This window comes from Mirounga leonina, unplaced genomic scaffold (assembly GCF_011800145.1).
Source record: "Mirounga leonina isolate KUSES-001 unplaced genomic scaffold, KU_Mleo_1.0 Mir_114, whole genome shotgun sequence".
Lineage (NCBI taxonomy): Eukaryota > Metazoa > Chordata > Mammalia > Carnivora > Phocidae > Mirounga > Mirounga leonina.
Window position 1 is genome coordinate 38,941,240 of NW_023270265.1, and position 20,622 is coordinate 38,961,861.

At 30.9% G+C, this 20,622-nt stretch overlaps 1 protein-coding gene across 1 annotated transcript in view; it reads left to right on the plus strand.

The window, feature by feature from the left end:
- The window catches only part of ATRNL1 (attractin like 1), a 796,918-nt gene that overhangs the window by 261,642 nt on the left and 514,654 nt on the right, over positions 1-20,622 (plus strand). Inside the window, exon 21 of the mRNA XM_035029745.1 lies at positions 4,168-4,220. Coding sequence (XP_034885636.1) covers positions 4,168-4,220 — 53 coding nt within the window. The remainder of the gene's footprint in view (positions 1-4,167; positions 4,221-20,622) is intronic.

A 20,622-nucleotide genomic window follows, 5' to 3' on the forward strand; every position in this document is an offset into this window, starting at 1 on the left:
TTTCATATTGCTGGTGGTTTACTTCCAAGTTCCTATAAGTGGGATTGTTGGGTTGAAGAATAAATGCTCACGTAGATTTGTTAGATACTGCTAAATTTTCCTCCATAGGGATTTTCTCATTTTGTATTCCCACCAGCTCATAATTGTATAGGAGCACTGTTTGCCCAGTCTCATAAGCAGAGCATATTGCTATAATTTTGAAATTTTGACAATCTGATGAGGGAGAAGTGGCATCTTAGTATAGATTTAGCTCATATTTCCCTGTTTAAAAGTGAAGTTGAACATCTTTTCATATATTTAAGACCACTGTTATATAATTTTTTGTGAATTGTCTATGGCTTTTGCCAGTTTTTCTATGGAATTGTCCTTCCCTTATTATTAAAGAGTTCTTTATAAATTAAGGATTTTAGCCCTTTTAGCTCACATATTTTGTCAGTGTTCTCACAACTTGTCCTATCTTTTGATTTTACTAATGGCATTTCTTTTTACCATGCCTTTCAATATACCCATGTTATCATGCAATTTTTTCTTCTAATTGTTTAAAATTCTATTTTGTATGCTAGGATGTCTGATTCATTTAGAGTTTTTTGTATGTGTATGGTGTGAGGACTGGATCTGATTTTATATTTTTCCAAATGGCTATCCAGTTGTCTGAATACCATTTGTGAAAAAGACTTTACCTTGATCATTTAAAATACCACTTTTATCATATGATATGCTAGATTTTTAGTATATCATAGTTGAGCCTGTTTCTTGAATTGCTCTTCTGTACCTTTGGTCTTTCTATCAAAGCACTGATACTACACTATTTTAATTGTATAGACCTTGAAGATATTTTAATATCTTTTAAGTCTAGTTCCCCTCAAAGCTCTTCCTTTTCATTGTTTTTTTTTAAATTAAATTTTTAATTTTAATTTCAGTATAGTTAACATACATTGTTATATTAGTTGCAGGTATACAATATAGTGATTCAACAATTCTGTACATTACTTAAGTGCTCATCATGATAAGTGCACTCTTTAATCACCATCACCTATTTCATCCATCCCCCTACATTCCTCCCCTCTGGTAACCTTCAGTTTGTTCTCTGTAGTTAAAAGAGTTTATTTCTTGGTTTTTCTTTTTCCTTTGCTTGTTTGTTTTGTTTCTTAAATTCCACATCATATGATATTTTTTTTTCTGAGTTATTTCACTTAGCATTATACTTTATAGGTCTATACATGTTGTTGAAAATGGTAAGATATCATTCTTTATGACTGAATAATATTCCATTGTGTATACATACCATATCTTCCTTATACATTCATATATCAATGACTGCTTGGGCTATTATATGTTTACTTCTGCATGTGAACATTAAGATCAACTTTTCTAACTCCTTTAAAGCTTATTGGAATTTTTATTTGGTAAAATTGAAAATTACCTTTCAAATTAACTGCCGTCCTGATGATGTTGAGATGTCCCAATGAAAAATAAGGAATGTATTTGCATATATTTATGCCTACTTTTGTGTTTTGCAGGCTGAGTTTTATGCCTAACATTTCATTATATTTCCTTTGGAACTATTTATTTCCTTAGTTATTTGCAGGCACTAATGATTTTTTAGATGATAGCTGAAATTAAATTACTAAAAATTGATGTTTAAACTCTGCTCATAACTATACATTTTGAAAATACTTTTAATACATTCAAAATTGTCTCAATACTTATTAATATAAAGATCTTTAGACAACATATTCTAATTTGCTTTTTTGAGTTTGAAAATTTAAAAGAGAATATAATTTTATATTGGACACCTTCAAGAACTCTATAAAGCCTCTCAGCTTAATTCTTTTTTTTTTTTAAGTAAGGTTTTATTTATTTATTTATTTTAGAGAGAGTGAGAGAGTGTGTGCAAGCACTTGAGCACATGAGCAAGGGGAGGTGTGGGGGGGAGGGAGAATCTGAAGCAGACTCCGAGCTGAGCACAGAGCCCGTCATGGGGCTCCATCTCACTACCCCAAGATTATGACCTGAGCTGAAACCAAGAGTCAGCCACTTAACCGCCCAGGTGCCCCTCAGCTTAGTTCTTAACAAGGTGGTATTAATTCCTTATTTCCATTAAATTTCTGGGCTTGAGTAATGAAACGTAGCAAAAATTACTTCCTAAACAAAAGCATATAATTTCATCCTCCTGAGATAATTTGTAGCTTGGAGAAAATAAAATTTTAACCATGGCCTCTTAAAAATTATATTATGTTGAAGGTAGCATATTACAATAACTTCTATTCCAATATGATATTAAATAATTTGAATAAGCATAATATTATCAACCAGAATAAATACTGTATAACTTCCATATGGGGATATAGGTTTGTATCCAGAGCTCTTAAAGTCAACATATAGATTAATCAAAAAGTACTTGAAATCCTTAACATTTGTCAAAGTCACTTTAGATGGCTATGGTACTTTGAAAGCCATTTATTTAGACAAATATGATATGCAGGGAATATCATGCATAACAAGGTAGGCACTATTATTTTGAATATTTTCCTATTCTAAAAGTAGTACTGAGGGGCACCTGCATGGCTCAATCAGTTAAATATCTGCCTTTAACTCAGGTCATGATCCCAGGGTCCTGAGATTGAGCCCCAGTTTGGACTCCCTGCTCAGTGGGGAACCTGCTTCTCCCTCTCCCTCTGCTGATCTCCCTGCTTGTGCTCTCTCTCAAATAAATAAATAAGCTCTTTAAAAAAAAAATAAAAGTAGTATTGAGATATCCATTTGGCACAAGTCATATTTTTTGTGACAGAAAAAGGAATTATAATAGTATTGTGAATCAGTCCTTCAGTATATGTATATATTTGGTACAAAGTGATGGGATTTATGGAGGTGAGCTTAAATGAAGGAACAAAATATAGAAATAGTAGAGAACCTGAAGTGCTTAACCTAGCAATAATGAGTATGATCATTTTCTACAGCTAGAAAACTATATATCACACATTTTGAAAGTCGATTTGGGGAAGTTATAGGAAACTAACCCCCAAAGTTTCATTGTTTCACAGAGAATAAAGTTAGTGGTATAATTGAATATTATATTTCAACTTTAATTTTGCAGTTAGTGTGGAAAAAGATTTACTCTTCAACTCATGAATAAAAACACTAGCAACACATGGCTCAAAAATGCATTCAGAATGTAACCTGATTATAGCTTATTATTTTCAACTGTCTGGCCTTTTATTAATTAAAATATATATATATAAATTATTCCTCTGTTCTGATTAATGCTATTAAAACTAAAGACATTTTGGAAGGTCTTTCTCATCTTTTAAACTTTTACATATACTTTAAATATTAAGTCACTTTATGCAGTTAGCCTTGTGTATATCATTTTATAATAATTTATTTTGGAGGGTGTTCCAGTGAAAAAGCATTATGCGAAATCAAGCTGTATCTCTCTTAGGCACTAATTCTCATTTTAATTGAATTCTGGAGACAGATATAAAAATGTGAACTTCAGAAATTTTGAGAACATTTATGATCTTCTCCCAGTGCTATAATTAACCATAATTTTGAAGAATTTAATTTAACTTAGAATTCATGATTTGGAATGCTCTTATGTTCTTCCATTTTTTATAATCTGCTTACATAAATTCAGAGTTTGAGCTACTGAATTTAGAGCTGGACCATTCAGAAAAAACTTTTCTTTATTACACAATTGGGGAGATCTTTTTTAAAATATAAAATCATTGTGTAGAAACTGGGGAAAAATATATTTCAAAGAATACCAGAAGTAAGAAAATGATGTAGATTTATAAATTCCCCAACTTTTCTTCCTTCACCTAGAAGTATCTCTATATCTTTATCAAGACTTTCAATTTCTTTTCATAATATTAAGGAAGAATATATATGACCAAATTCCTAGTCTTACCCCATCTGCCTTGTGACATTCCCCTTTATCATCTTGTGTGTGTGACTGTTTGTTTTCACTGTTTCTTCTCTCTACTCATGCTCAAATATTGGCTTTCTACATTAATTATTTTGAAGATTTGTTTTTAAAAATTTGATTAATGGTATAGTTTTTAAGATGTTTTAATGTAGACTTTAATTATTGTTTTGCTTGAAGAAAAAAATATGAAGGTTTTGAATTTTGTTGCTCAGTAGTAAATGAGTTTTTTATTTCTACAGATGCGACTCTGAAAATCGCTATGTTGGTAATCCACTTAGAGGAACATGTTATTGTAAGTACTTTTGCTTTTTCATTTTAAATAGTTTATATTTTTAGTCTTAGGTGATTTTGCAGATAATAAAATTCATCTTGCATGCTGATGTTGTCATTCATATGTTACCATTTCTATTTCTTAAATCTTATAATACAATTCCATATATGTTGCTAAGAAAGGCAGTCTTTTGTTGTATTTTAAAAATTATATTTGGTGCATTTTTTTCTACTCTTGAAGAGTGACATAGAAATAGATCTTATTCTGGACATGGAAACAAAAATAGGACTTGAATAATCTCAGCTGGATTTAATATGATCTTTTCATTTTGATTAAATTTTGAATGAATAGAATTTTGTGATAGATTTTTGCAGGGGGCAATTTTGGTCATCACTAAAAAGCTGTGTTGATTTTTTACTGAAAGATACTTTCACTGGGTAGTGATCATACACTAGATGTATGTTTAACCTTTTAAGAGACAATTTTCAAATGGTTATATCATTTTACATTCCCACCAGGAGTGTATGAGTTTCAGTTCTTCAAATCTCTCAGTATTTCATATGGTTAGTCTTTTTAATTTTAGCTGTCCTAATAGGTGTGTAATGGTATCTAATTCTCTTTTTATTTACATTTCTCTAATGAGAAATGATGTTAAACATTTGTTCACATGATTATTTGCTCTCTCTCTGTTTTTTTTTATTTGATGAAGTGTGTTTAAATCTGTTGTCCACTTTTAAAAATTGGATTGTTTTCATTATTGAGTTTTCAGAGTACTTTATGTATTACAGATACAAATATTTTAGGTGACATATGATTTGTAAATATTTTTTTTTTTAGTTTGTGACTTACCTTTTCACTCTATTAGGAGTATTTTTTTTTGAAGAGGAGTTTTTAATTAAGATGAAGTGCAATTTATCAATCTGTTCTTTTGAGAAATCTTAGCCTAACCTAAGATCACAAAGATTTTCCCATTTTTTTAGAAGTTTTCTATTTTTATGTTTTCTATTTAAGAATGAAGTTGATTTTGAGTTAATATTTGTATATATTTCAAGAGATGGATCAATTTTTTTCTCCATATGGGTATCCAAATGTTCTAGCACAGTTTGTTTAAAGATTTTCTTTTAACCAATGAATTGCTTTTACACCTTTGTTGAAAATCAGTTGCCCATTTATAAGAGTGTAAAGGCTGGGACATCTGGGTGGCTCAGTTGGTTAAGTGCCTGACTCTTGGTTTAGGCTCAGGTCATGATCTCATGGTCGTGAGATTGAGCCCTATATCAGGCTCTGCGCTCAGCGTGGAGTCTGCTTGTCCCTCCCCCACCACCCTCCACTTGTTCTCTCTTTCTCAAATAAATAAAATCTTAAAAAAAAAAAAAGACTGTAAAGGCTATTTCTGGAATCTCTATTATGTTCTGTTAATTAATTTGCCTACTTTTATACCAAAATAGCACTGTTACAACCACTGTAGTTTCATAATAAGTCTTGGAATTATGTAGCATTTATTCTCCAATTTCATTCTTTTACAAACTTGTTTTGGCTTTGGGTTCCATTTCTTTTGTGTTTACATATGAATTTTAGAACCAGCTTGTCAGTTTTTACCAAAACACATTCTCGGATTTGGATTGAGATTGTGTTTAATTTATAGAACAATTTGGGGGGAATTGATATCTTAACCATAGTGAGTCTTCTGACCCATGAATATATATCTCTTTTTTAACTTAATTATTTTAAAATTTATTCTCAACAATATTTGGTATTTTTCACTATGTAGGTCTTTCACAGTTTTTGTCAGATTTATTCCTACATATTTTATATTTTTGTTGCTGGTGTAAATAGTATCTTTTATTATTTAATTTTTAATTGTGTCTGTATAATTTAATTATACATATATATAAATATAATTTAATTGTGTCTGTATAGTAAAACTACAGTTGATTTTTATGTTGATTTTCTATCCTTCAGCTTCATTAAATTTAGTTATTAGTTGCAGTACCTTTTTTTTTTTGTAGATTCCATTATATTTTTAATGCAGACAATAATGTGTTTTGCAATTATGGAATTTGATTTTTTTTCTTTCTTCTAATGATGCCTTTTATTTCTTTTTCTTGTCTAATTGCATTGGCTACTACCTCTGGTACCATGTGAAAAGATGTGATAAGCATGGAAATGTTCTACTGTTGTTGTTGATTTTAGAGGGAAAACATTCAGTCTTTCACTATTAAGTATGATGTAGGTTTTTCCTAGATGCCTTTATCAAGTTGAAGAAATTCTCTTCTAGTCCTATTAGAATGGGTGTTTGTGTATGTCATATAGTTTTTCTGTATCAATTAAGATGATCACAAGGTGTTTCTATTTTACTTTTTTAGTATAGCAATTTTAGTTTTTAAATGTAATGAATGCTACAACATGTGGATATACCACTTTTTTTGTTGTTCATCAGTAGATGAACATTTGGATTCTTTCTAGCCTTTGGCTGTTATGAAAAATGCTGATGTGAACATTCGTATGGTCTTTGTATAGACATATGATTCCATTTCCTTTGGGTAGATTCCTAGAAGTAGAATTGCTGGGTCGTATGATAAATGTATGTTGAACTTTTTAAGTAACTGCCAAATGATTTTACAATATGGCTGTGCCATTTTACATTCCTACTAGAAATTTATAGATGCTTCAATAATTCCACATCCTCACCAACACTTAATATTGTCTGTCTTTTTGATTGTAGCTATTCTAGAGTATGTGTAGTAGTAGCTTGTGGTCTTAATTTGTATTTTTCTTATGAATGATAATGTTGAGCTCAATTTCATGTCCTGCACATGTTTTGTTAGTTATGTAAAATACTAAATTTCCTGATACTTTTGTTGCTATTTAAATAGTATCTTTTTAAATTACATTTTCTACTTATGTTTGATATATAAAAATTAAATTCATTTAAGTACATTAATCTGATATTCATAAACCTTAATGAACTCTCTTATTAGGTCTAATTATTTATAGATATGTTTGGTTTTTAAATACAATTAATTTATATTACATACAAATAAAAACGGTTTTATTCCCTTCTATCCAGTTTTTTTGTTGGGAGTTTTTTGATTACAGATTCAGTTTTTTGCATAATCACTCTGCTCAGATTTTCTATTTCTCCTTGATTCCGTTTTGGAAGGTTATGTGTTTCTGGGAATTGATGTCTTCTAGGTTGTCCAATTTGTTTGTATATAATTTTTCTTAATATTCATAATCCTTTGTATTTCTGTGGTATTGATTATTTCTCCTCTTTAATTTCTTTTTTTATTTATGAGCCCTCTCTTTTTCTTGATGAGTCTTGCTAAAGGTTTATCAATTTTGTTTATCTTTTCAAAGAACCAGCTCCTAATTTCATTCTTTCCTGTTGTTCTTTTAGTCTTTATTTCATTTGTTTCTGCTCTAATCTTTTTATTTCCTTCCTTCTACTGGCTTTAGCTTTGTTTGTTCTTTTTCTAGCTCCTTTGGTATAAGGTTAGGTCACTTATCTGAGATTTTTCTTGCTTCTTGAGGTAGGCTTGTATTGCTATAAACTTCCCTCTTAGAACAGCTTTTGTTACATCCCAAGGTTTTGGATTATTGTGTTTTTCTTTTCATTTGTCTTCATGTATTTTTTAATTTCCTCTTTGATTTCTTGGTTGACCCACTCATTGTTTAGTAGCATTATTTGGTCTCCATGTATTTCTGTTCTTTCCAGATTTTATCTTGTGATTAATTTCTAGTTTCATACTCTTGTGTTTGGAAAGATGCATGATATGATTTCAATCTTTTTGAGTTTATTGAGACTTGTTTTGTGGTCTAACACGATCTATTCTGGATAATATTCCATGTACATTTGAAAAGAATGTGTATTCTACTGTTGTTGGATGGAATGTTCTGAATATATCTGTTAGGTTGATCTGATCTAATGAATCATTCAAAGCCACTGTTTCCTTACTGATTTTTTGTCTGGATGATCTATCCATTGATGTAAGTTGGGTGTTACAGTCCTCTACTATTATTGTATTATTGTTAATTTCTTCCTTTATATCTGTTAATAGTTGCTTTATATATTTAAATCCTCCCATGTTGGGTACATAGATATTTACAATTGGTATATACTCTTTTTGGATTGTTCTATGATTGTGTAGTGTCCTTCTTTGTCTCTTGTTACAGTCTTTGTTTTAAAGTCTATTTTGTTCAATATAGGTCTGTTCTGTTCAATATAAGTATTGTTACCTCCCCACCACCAAAATTAACCCAAGGAGGTCCACAACAAGATACATAAAATGACAAAAAGATTTAAAAGCAACAGAGAAAAACAGCTACATACAAGGAAGAACCCATAAGGCTATTAGCTGATTTTTCAGCAGTGACTTTAAAGGCCAGAAGGGAGTAGTGTGATATATTCTAAATATTGAAAGGGAAAAAAGCTGCAAACAAGAATGCTTTACCTATCAGGGCTATCATTCAGAATTGAAGGAGAGATAAAGAGTTACCCAAACAAAACACAAAAACAAAAAACCAAAAAAGAGTTTCTCAAAGAAAAGCTAAAGGAGTTCATCACCAGTAAACTAGCCTTACAAAAAAGATTAAAGGAAATTTTTTGAGTGTAAAGAAAAGGCCATAATTTGGAGTAAGAAAATTATGAAAGAAAAAATTTCACAGGTAAATACAAACATATAATAAAAGTAGTAGATCAATAACTTACAATACCAGTATGAATGTTAAAGCACAGAAGCTGAAAAATCTATTATGTTCACAAAAATCAGCCAAGGAATTCATAAAATTAAAAAAAAATGTGAAGTATGACACCATATACATAAAACATGGGGAGGGGAGTAAAAATGTAGCATTTTTAGAATGGGTTCAAACTAAAGTGACCATCAATTTACTATAGACTGCTATATGCACAAGATGTTATATATGAACTTAATGATAACCACAAATCAAAAACCTATAACAGATACACAGGAAATAAAGAGAAAGGAATCCAAGTGTAACACTAAATACACTATCAAATCACAAGGGAAGAGAGTAAGAGAAGAAAGGAATAGAGAAGAACACAAAAACAACTGTAAAACGAGTAACACATTGGCAATAAGTACATTATCTATCAATAATTACTTTAAATAGAAATGGACTAAATGCTCCAATCAAGACATAGGGTGACTAAATGGATAAAAAAGCCAAGCCCATTTATATGTTGCCTATAAGAGACTTCAGACCTAAAGACACATGAAGATTGAATGTAAAGGGATGTAAAAACATTTACTATCAAAATGTAAGCAAAAGAATGCTGGGGTAACAATACTTATATCTTTCTAGTTTTTTTAGCCCCATACTGGGATGGTTGGGATCTCTATTTAAGTACTGAGTCAAAGTGATGGTATTAGACACCACCATCAAGTAGAGAGTTTGCTGTAACTTATAGAATATTTCCTTTATCAAGTTAAAAAATTATTATCTACATTAGTCTGCTACAAAATTTCATCATGAATGACTTTTTCCTTTACCTTGTTAAGTGTGAAGTTGTATTAATAGGTTTTCTAGGGGCGCCTGGGTGGCTCAGTCCTTAAGCGTCTGCCTTTGGCTCAGGTCATGATCTTAGCATCCTGGGATCGAGCCCTGCATCAGGCTCCCTGCTCCCTCTCCCACTCCCCCTGCTTGTGTTCCTCTCTCGCTGTGTCTCTCTCTGTCAAATAAATAAGTAAAATCTTTAAAGAAAAAAAACTTAAAAAAATGGGTTTTCTAATGTTAAGTATCTTTTAATTCTAGGGTAAACCAAACCTGGGCATGGCACATTATTATTTGGGACAGTGCTAACTGTTGCTTGTTTATATTATATTTAGGATTATTTTCAGTATGAATGAATGCAAACTATACTTTTACATTTTTTCTCATGAAATGACCTTTGACTGTAATGTTTTAGTTTTTCTTTTCTACTTTCATACTGCGTAACTATGGTGATGGCTTTTAAAAATAAGTTTGAGAAGATTGAAGACCTCTTTTAAAATAGGAATAGTTAAAAAATAGTAAGTGAACTTCAAAGATTAGCTAAATACAAACAAAATTTTGGGGTCTTGTGCTTTTTTATTGGTAGTTCTCTCTCTCTCTCTCTTTGCCGTATTATAACATGGCCTTTGGGTTTATTCATCCTTTCCACTGATTTTGTTTTCTAGTTCATCAATTTTAGGATTTGTCTTTAGTAATTTCTTTCTCTTATATACTTTTAATTGTTATTGTTTCTTATTAACATTATTTTCTACATAGTTCTTAGCAGATACTGATGCTCAATGTTTAGATTATAATTGATTAGGGGTTATAAAACTGTGATATTTTAATTCCTTATTTCTTGACTAGAAAACTTCTGTAAAAATAAATTTCCTCTCATCAGATATTTGGTTACTCATACAGTTTATATAGGAAAGGCATGATAAATGTTATATTAGTTGTTTTTATTTGCCAGTTTTCAAAGTAAAGAATTATTTGCTCAATATCTCTCAAACATGACAAGATTTCTTTTTATCATAAACTTATGGACTCATACATATTTATTATGTTTAAATTCTTTTGCAATTATTAACCTTACTGATGCTCAAATTGTCTGTTTTTTATGTCTCATAAATTATCTTTATTCTCTAACTTTCCCACATTAATTTTGTTTTTCTTCTTTTAAACAATCTGGATTTTGGGGGGGAATATTTTTGTGTGATTTTAAAAATTAGAAATTCCTCTTTGATCCTTTTTTAATCTTTAGCTTTTATTGTGTCCCAAAGGAGTAACTAGTTACAATTATGGGTGTGTCTAAGTTATATTCTACTTTTTTAAAAAAATAAGAAATATACTACTATTTAAATCTTTTATATTTAAGACTAAGATAACTTTCCTTCTAGATCAGTGCTGTCCAATATAAATATAATGTGAACCACATACGTAATTTTAAATTTTCTACTAACTACATTAAAAAACTTAAAGGAAACAGGTAAAATTAATTTTAATAGTCTATTTTATTTTACTCAACATAGCTGAAATTTCAGTTTAATATGTAACAGGATAAAAATCATCAATGAGATATCTTTTTCTTAGTTTTTTTTTTTTAAACTAAGTCCGAAATACAATTTGTATTCTAACCTTGTAGCAATCTCAATTCAAATCAGCCACATTTCAATAGCCACAGGTGTATAGCTGCTACCGTATTGGGAGAGTTCACCTCTAGGTTATATATAGGACTCCCACTCTCTTAAAAATGTGAAAGGAATAGTCGTAAAGCACTAGATGGCAGCCTTGTCGTTTGTTATGAGACCTTTAAAACAATAGCATTTGAAAGCAACGGTGTTTTAAAAACAAAAAGGTCAGTAGTTCTTGTAATAGTGTTAATGGAAACTATTCTGATTTTAAAGATTCAAGTGAAATGCAGGCGCACACTGTAGTTTAAAGCAATTGAGTGCAGTGTGGTGTTAACTTAATTGAAAGTAATATAGCAGCAGTTGTATCCTATAGACCGTCTTCGTAATTTTTTAAAGTTCAGTTTAAAACCAAAACCTTAATGTATTGGAAAGTGGTCATTCCTTAACTGGAACAAAAAATAAAGTTCCTAGCAGTGATTTGTCCTTTGGTCCTTGTAAACATTGAATTTCTCAATTTATTTTGGCAAATATGAAAAATAGTTGTCACAGTAGTATAGTTTCTTTTTTTTCTTAAATGCTTTCTTTTTTAATTATAACAGTTATAACAAAGAAAATTTTAAACACAAAATGAAAGACTGGACTATGAAATGTTATATAGATAATATGTTTCAGAGTACAGAAAGTCACTACCTACAGTCATCAACTTTATGCTACTACTGCATTAATTATTTAAGGACATGTAATGTCCAAACTACTAGTTATTATTGTTTTAGTATATTTCCAAGTAATCTAACATATTTTGGCTTATTTTACCTTTTATTCTTGAAAATTACTGTTTTTATTTTGAATTTCTTCTATTGCCATTTAGAGTTCAGGATACAATTTTGTGATGATAATAATACACTGTCTCCTTTAAGAGTAAGGAATTTAATTACTACTTTTATATTCAGTGCTCACTTCTACCAATCATCACATCTTACATTAGTTTATATTACTAAAAAAAAAAAAATCCATTCATCCTACTATAAACTCTTTAGTTATTATTGATATATTTAATGTTTATTAATGTTTATGTTTTGGACTGAAAGATTTTTTTATGCATATTATTTAAGGATTTGAATTTTTCTTTTGTTTGATATATGAGATAATATTTCTAATAAATGTTATTATAGCTGTAAGTTACAAAAATCAATCTCAATTTAATTACTTAAAATGTTATGTCATACAAAGCAATGAAAGAAATTAAAATTTAAATTAACCTTGTACTTAGTGTAATTATTCTATGTTTTGTTCTAAAATGGGAATACCCATTTTAAGCTAAGTATACTATATTTTGTTAGTATTTTCTATGACTTTTTAACCATTTAGTATAAATAGCTATTTGAACAGAATCTGGCTGGTCCATCTGCAAATAGAGAAGTGACCCTGATGAACAAAGAGAATCTAAATTCTTTTGTTTCCAAGATTGAAGACATATTGGATTGAGGATTATCTGACAAAACATAAATTAACCATATGGTTGGCATTTTAGCTTATTCTTTGATTCATCAGTATTTTTCTTAAATTTCCTTAAGCTTATAAACCAGTATTTTTAGATGTTTATTTCAGAATTATTAACATTTTAGCATATTTTAAAATAAAGGGCAATATAGCACAATTATGAAAAAGTTAAAAATAGCTGATAAAAATTACTACTGGGGACACCAGGTTGTCTCAGTCAGTTAAGTGTCTGCCTTCAGGTCAGGTTATCATCCCAGGGTCCTGGGATCGAGTAATGCATCGGACTCCTTGCTCAGCGGGGAGCTGCTTCTCCCTCTGCCTGCTGCTCCCCCTGCTTGTGCTCTCTCTCCCTCTTTCTCTCTTTGACAAATAAATAAATAAAATATTTTTTAAAAATTAAAAAAATTAAAAAAATTGTTATCAAATTAATCTAGAAGAGAGATGAAAAATTTCTTTGGCAAAATATTTTATAATGAAAGTGTTGTTATTCTGGTTATATAAATAATACATACTCATTGTAAAAATAAATAAGGTAAAGCATAAGGAAGAACTAAAAATGCCTGAAAACCTCCCACCAGGGCTCCCAAGTGGAGTTGTGCCCTCTGCAAAGGTGCCTAGCTGCAGGAGAGAGTGGGCACTGATATCCTGTACTTACTTTTTTTACAAGCCACATAACCTGGTGTGGGGTTGTATGTATCTGTTGTGAGCAAGGGTTAATAATAGTTCCTTATTTGTATAAAGATGAATGGGCAAATGAAGGCACTGCATGCTTTTCTAAATAAATCATGTCCTGAGATGGATTTTACATAAAAACTTATATATAATATTCTCATTGTGAACAACTTTTTTTCTCACTGATATCTAGCTCATTATTAAGCATGATTTATTAAATAAAACATAGTTTTTGTCCAATTTGGAAAACAACCACCTGACTGTAAAATATGGTAATACCAGTTAACATTTTTTGAGCATTTACTGTTCCAGGCTAGTCTAAGCTTTTTATATTTATTAGCTTATTTAATTCTCAAATGAGAAGGGTACACTAATTATCAACATTTTTTGTTTGAGGGAATAGAGGCAGGGAGAGTTTAGTTAATTTTCATAAAATCACATGGCTAGGAAATGACAAAGCCAGTTTCAATCCAGCATTCTGGGTGTATAGCCAGACCCATACTCTTGACTATGGGTAATAAAACTAGAGCAACAAAAATTAGTAATATATTTATCCCAAGTGTTTTTATATGAATAAAATAGAAACATCATGTTGAAAGAAATAAAAAAAGGCTCTAAACATTTAAAAATTCAAACCATTTTCTTAAATAAGTAGTCTTCATATGAAAATATCATATTTAACCAAAACTGATATATAACTTTTATGGAATTCCAATTAGAATTTCATTCAGTTCAGTCTTTTGAAATGTATACATTAGAATAGATTACCTTAAAATTTATTTTAAATAATATACTTTTAGACTATTCAGTAAAATTATGAAAAGGAAAAATAGTGAGAAATTCCCACCTGATAGATTCCAGACATAGTATAACTTTATACTGATTCCCATACTGACATAGGAATCAATGAACAAAGTAGTGTCCAAGATTAGATTCCTAAATATTTGGTAATTTATATGGCAGTCGTTTTATTTTTGTAAAAGTTCTTAATGACTTTAATCTGTTTCTTTAAAAATATATTAAACTTCACCTTAGATTATGGCTTTTGCACTTACTATATTTCTGCCTTAAATACTATGTCTCTAGCTATTATTCCACTCCCACCTAAAATGGACTCTTTCAGGTATCACAATAATTTTTTCCCCCATCCTAACACCTACATAGTATGAAATTATCTCACTTGTTTATTTGTTTATATAAATGTGGGTTTTCTTTATTCACTAGAGTAAAAGTTTATGAGCCCAGGACCTTCTCTTGTTGGAACCCATACTTAGAAAAGTGTGTGTCTTTTAGGCAGGCTTTAACTAATACATAGTGGTAGTACACATACAAATTATCAACAAATAAGTGAATATGCATATATTGTGGCTGTATGCGGAAGTATTTTTATTGGTGGGTGTTTGATGAAAAATATTTAGAGATCATGTTACACGTAATCAAGTAAAAGTTGCTTTATATTTATTTTTAAATTTATTTTCATTAAGTAGTACAATTCACCATTGGACAACTTTAAGCATCAGCCATTCATTTAAATAAAAATGAGTCTCAAGGTTTGTTTTTTCACTTAGTCTATAGAACATTTGTTTCAAATAAAATCTACGTAGATTCCCATATGTCATTGCAGAGTAATGACATAGTCTAGCTACTTGGAGATACTGTGAATTAAAGGAAGGTGGCTTCTGAAGAAGTCATGGCATATTATATGGAGACCCCTAAATTAGAATCAGTGATGTGTAGGCATTGGGAATCATCATCAATCTTCTTTTTTTTTTTTCTCTAAATTAACACATAATGCATTATTTGTTTCAGGGGTACTCTCAATCTTCTTTTATTCATTGATGAAAAAAGTAAGAACCAACGAGTTTAAGTGTATATCCTAGGCCACAGAATCAGTCATTTTCAGAGTTTGATTAATAATTAAATTTCTGTGTTTTTTCTCTGAAATTATATCTAGCAAATGTTCAGCTTTCAAATTTTATCTTTGGAATTATTCTAAATGTTCCAAGCTCAATAGAATATTTTAATTAATAATTGTAAGCATGGATAATGCTGTTCAGCAAGCAATGAAAAACTAGTATCTATTGAATATTTATTATGTAGAAAACAATTTAACATTAATTATTTCTTTTAATACTCACAAGAGTGGCAGCTTTTTTCTCCTTAAGTTACTTACTGAAGAGTTACACTGTTAGAGCTTCGAGAGAATGTCAGTTATTGGAATTGACTCACTTTTGTTTATTCATTGAACATGTATTTATTGACTAACTACTTTGTTGGACTCTGGGGATATTACTGTGAACAAAATGGGTTCTGCTCCATTGATGCTTATTAACTAGCAGGGAAAATAGATATTATACCTGTTATATAATTACCTAGATATATAATTGTCATAAGAACTCTGAATGAGAATTATAGATGCCTTGGGAATATATTATAAGAGAAACTGACCTAATCTGTGGGATAGGGAGTAGGAATGGGTCAGGCAAGAGAAGAGGGAGCTTTGATGTGCAGATGACTTGATAGTGGAGTGGTGTGGATGTGAGAATGGAGGGCAATCAGAGGGGCAGAATGCACAAAAGTTGTCTGTGGCTGGAAAGACCATGGCATGTGGGAAACACATAGAACCAGGTGAAGAGAGGCAAGAGATGAGGTGTGTGAGATTTGCAGGATCCAAAGCATGCAGTGCTTTATAGAACATGAGAGGATTTTGGCCTTTATTGTAACAAAATGGGAGCCACTGAAGGGTGTTCTGAGGAGACTAAAATGTTAAATTTTAATTTTAAAATAATCGGTCTGCTTGCAATGTGTCAAACAGCTTGGTGAGGGCAAGAGAACATGAAAGAAAGCATTTTAGTTCATTTTCTGAGACCTATTTCTGGAGCTACATGTAAAAATGTGAAACAGTAAGACTTATATTCACACAAATTCTGTCATTTACTAAACTGATGTCTAAGTTGGCAAACATGTATTTATACAAATGCTATTGTTTAAGACATATTTCGAATCCTTAATATTTTTGTCCATCTATGTGCATCCTTTTCTGACCCCTCAGGATGGCTGAATATATGTGTCTGATATTTTCCTCCTAAACATCTTTGCTCCAAGCATTTTCATCACGTAAACTAATTGGCTGTAAGTCAATTTTGCCGTAAAAGATAAAACCACAAAAAATTAAAGAGGGTCATTCATTAAGAAGGACATAATGAAACATGAAAATGTTTAACAAAATTAAAAATTCTTTATTGTGAAATACAAAATATTTGAATACATTTAAAATGTGTGAGGATTCATGGCAATACTGTACAAATAACTGATTTTATTTTGATGGTTGTACCTAAGAACTTGTTTTCAAAATCTTTTATTCATTCTATTATACATTTTTTTCTTGCTTGTTGATTTGTTTCCTCATTTAACATCATATTTTTTCTTTTTTTGCTAAAATTTTTTCCTTCATTAGGAGGGATATCAGTTTCCAAATACTAGTATGCAACAGGGCTTTGTATTGAGTTGTGAAAGCATTCTGCACTGTTATTTGTTCTTGCCATCTTGTCATGCGTCCATTGATAGATAGACTTTCCAAAGTTCTGCGGGAAATGCGGATTCAGAACTCTGTGCCACTGTGTGGACCATTACGAGGGCTAAGATTTATATAGTATAAAAATGGGAGCACTGTATCAATGGAGAAATCAAACAGGTGATGAAACCAAAAATCTGTCAAACCAAACTCACCAGTTATTTTTTATCTTTTATGGCAAAATTGCCTTATGGCCAATTATTTGTGCAACAAATATGCTTGTGGCAAAGATGATTATAGTGAAACTACATAGAACCAAATATATATGATCATGAACTCATATATTTATTAACAAATATGTAATTGTATATAAATACACATGAGAATCTGTTTGATTTTGAATTTTTTTAGAATTCATTCAGAGCCAATATAGTAAATAAGAAAAGTGAAATAACATTTATTGAATGTCTTTATTTTATGACAGTTTTCTCTAAGCCAAATACACACTGCCACAATTATGTTTAACCCACATAGTAATCCAGTGAGATAGGCAGTTTTATCCCCACTGTGTCATCGAATGTCACTGAGGTTAGTTAACCTATGTAACATAACCCAGTTGGTGAATGGGAGTCTACAATTGTGATCTCCTTAAATATTGTGGGTAATGCTCAATTAAAAGTGAAATACAGTATTAATGGTGAAAAAGCAAATCATAAAGCCTCAGTTCCTTTCTCAAAATATTCAAATTAAAAATTTCTGAGACAATTCAAATTTATATAATAATCATTCTGGTTCCCAAATGAGCTGAAATTTGTATGAACAGTATCATTGATATATCATATACAAATCAAGATCAATTTCATTTGTCATCCTGATGTTTGCCTTCTTGCATCTCAAATATATAGATATTTCCAACATATATTTTGATGATTTTTATCACTGATTATTATTTTCTTAGAAAGTACATTATTGCATGTAGCTTTTGTTGAAAGACTACAACAGATACTCATTATTTGCTTTCATCACCTCGCATATATAATGTCCTCAGAAACTTTCTTTATAGTCCAAGTTCTGTTTCAAAGAGTCTTTTGTTGTAGCATTTACATTTTTAATCATCATTTCCAATTAATCATTAGTTTGGTGTAATATCTGACCTCTTTAAATATTTTGTACATGTTAAAGTCTTCACTTGATATTTTGTTTGCATAAACTTCTTTTATGGTGCTGTGTTTTATTCATTTTATTCAAACTTAATTTTGTATATAACACGTTATTCATTGTAGTAAATAGCAGCCACTTTTTTTCTTCCATGACTGCTAGTCCAGTACTGACCGAACTACCCAAAAAAATCTGCTGCTGCACGTTGCAACTCAACCCTTGGTCTGCTGTAGTCATAGAAGACTAACAAGAGAGACTGATTATTTTACATGTTTTTTTTGGCCTATATCTAAGAAGTAAGTGAATTAGAAATGAGATATGCCATTTTTTTGACAGAAATATAACTATATAAATCTAATTACTTAATGCATAGTGTAAATCATTTGAAAAATGTGTTAAAGATCAAGGATCAAAAGAAAAAAGTCTTCTGAGCACCCCTTTTAAAAATTTTTTGACCCAATTATGGAAGTGATGCATGTTCATTCTAGAACAGAGACAAAAAGACAAATTAAAATTGCTGATAATTCTTCTACCTAGGGAAAACTGTTGCTAACATTGTATTAGACATTTCCGCAGTCATTTACTTATGAACCGACACTGTGGTAGGCTGAATAATGCCCTCTTTCCCCCAAAGATGTACACATCCTAATCCCTAAAAGTTGTGAATATATTACCTTAAATGGCAAAAGGGAATTTGCAGATATGATTAAATTGACAGTTTTTGAGATGGGGAGATTGTCCTTGTAGATCCAATATAATCCCAAGTGTTCTTATGAAAGGGGGCCAAGGGAGATTTGACTACAGCAGTGGGAGATGTGATCATGGAAACAAGAGGTCGGAAAGAGGACGAGGCCGTGAGCCCAGGAATGAGCAATCTTTAGAAGCTGGAAAAGGCAAGGAAATGAATTCTCTTTGAGTGCCCCCAGAAGAAACCATACCTAACACCTTCCTTTTACTTTGTAAGGTTCATTTGGACTTCATCAGACTTCCAGAACTGTGAGAATAGATTCATGTTGTTTAAGCCACTGAGTTTGTGGTCAATGGTTACAACAGCAGTAGGAAACTAATATATCACAAAGGAAATATTTCTCAAAATTATTCTTTAATTATTGCTATTATTATTTTTTATTCTTTAATTTATCCTTAATATCTTTATGTATGCCATTATTTTGTTCTCTTGTAACTATCAGTGTACTATAGTTTTAAGATAATTTTATTCATCATTTTTTTCATATTGGCGGTTTTAAAAAATTAAATTAAATTTAGCTCATTTTATTTTTAACATGAAATCTACCCTCTTAAAAATATTTTAGGTGTACAACACCTACCTACTACTGGTAATTTTTATAGGGACTGTGCTGTAGAACAAATCTCTAGAACTTATTTATTTTGCATAATTGACACTTTATGTCTCTTATTTAGTTATCCTCTGCTAACCCCCACCCCCGTCCCTGGCAACCACCATGCTACTCTCTGATTTATAAGTTTAACTATTTTAGAGACCTTACACAAGTAGAATCATGGACTATTTATCCTTCTGTGACTGGTTTATTTCACTTAAGTCCATCAGTTTTACTTCTGAGTATTTATCCAAAAGAATTAAAATCAGGATCTCAAAGAGATAATAGCATGCCAATGTTCATTGCAGCACTATTCAAAATAGCCAATATGTGAAAACAGCTTAAATGTCCATTGACCGATGAATGGAAATCTTGCAATATGTGTCATGGATGAAACTGGAGGACATATATGCAGCTTTTTAAACAGTTCTTTTAAAATTTTCAGTGCGAAATAATTACAGACTTACATATATTTACAAATATTTCTTTGTGACCTTGACCTTGGAAAGTGTTGGACAGATATTTATAGTATAGCCCCCACTTTGGATTTGTCTGATGTTTTTTCATGGTTAAATTCAGGTTGTGCATTTTTAGTAAGAATAGCGCAGAAGTGATGTGTGTCTTTCTCAGTGTATACTATCGGGGAGCATATGATACCAATTTTTTCCACCACTGACGTTATTGTCTTTGATCAGCTGTTACTCTGTGGTAGGTGCCACTTTGTTCACTCTAAAGTTACTGTTTCTTTTTTTTTTTTTTTTAAGATTTTATTTATTTGACAGAGAGAGACACAGCGAGAGAGGGAACACAAGCAGGGGAGTGGGAGAGGGAGAAGCAGGCTTCCCGTGGAGCAGGGAGCCCGATGAGGGGCTCGATCCCAGGACCCCGGGATCGTGACCTGAGCCGAAGGCAGACACTTAACGACTGAGCCACCCAGGCGCCTGTTACTGTTTCTTTTTATATTTAATGAGTATTTTAGAGGAAATTCTTTGAGATTGTGTAAATATCCTATTTATCATTCATACTGTCACCCACTATTTTTAATATACATTGATAATTCTTACCTGAAAGAGTTATTAATGTACTTGCCAAATGGTGATTTTCTATTC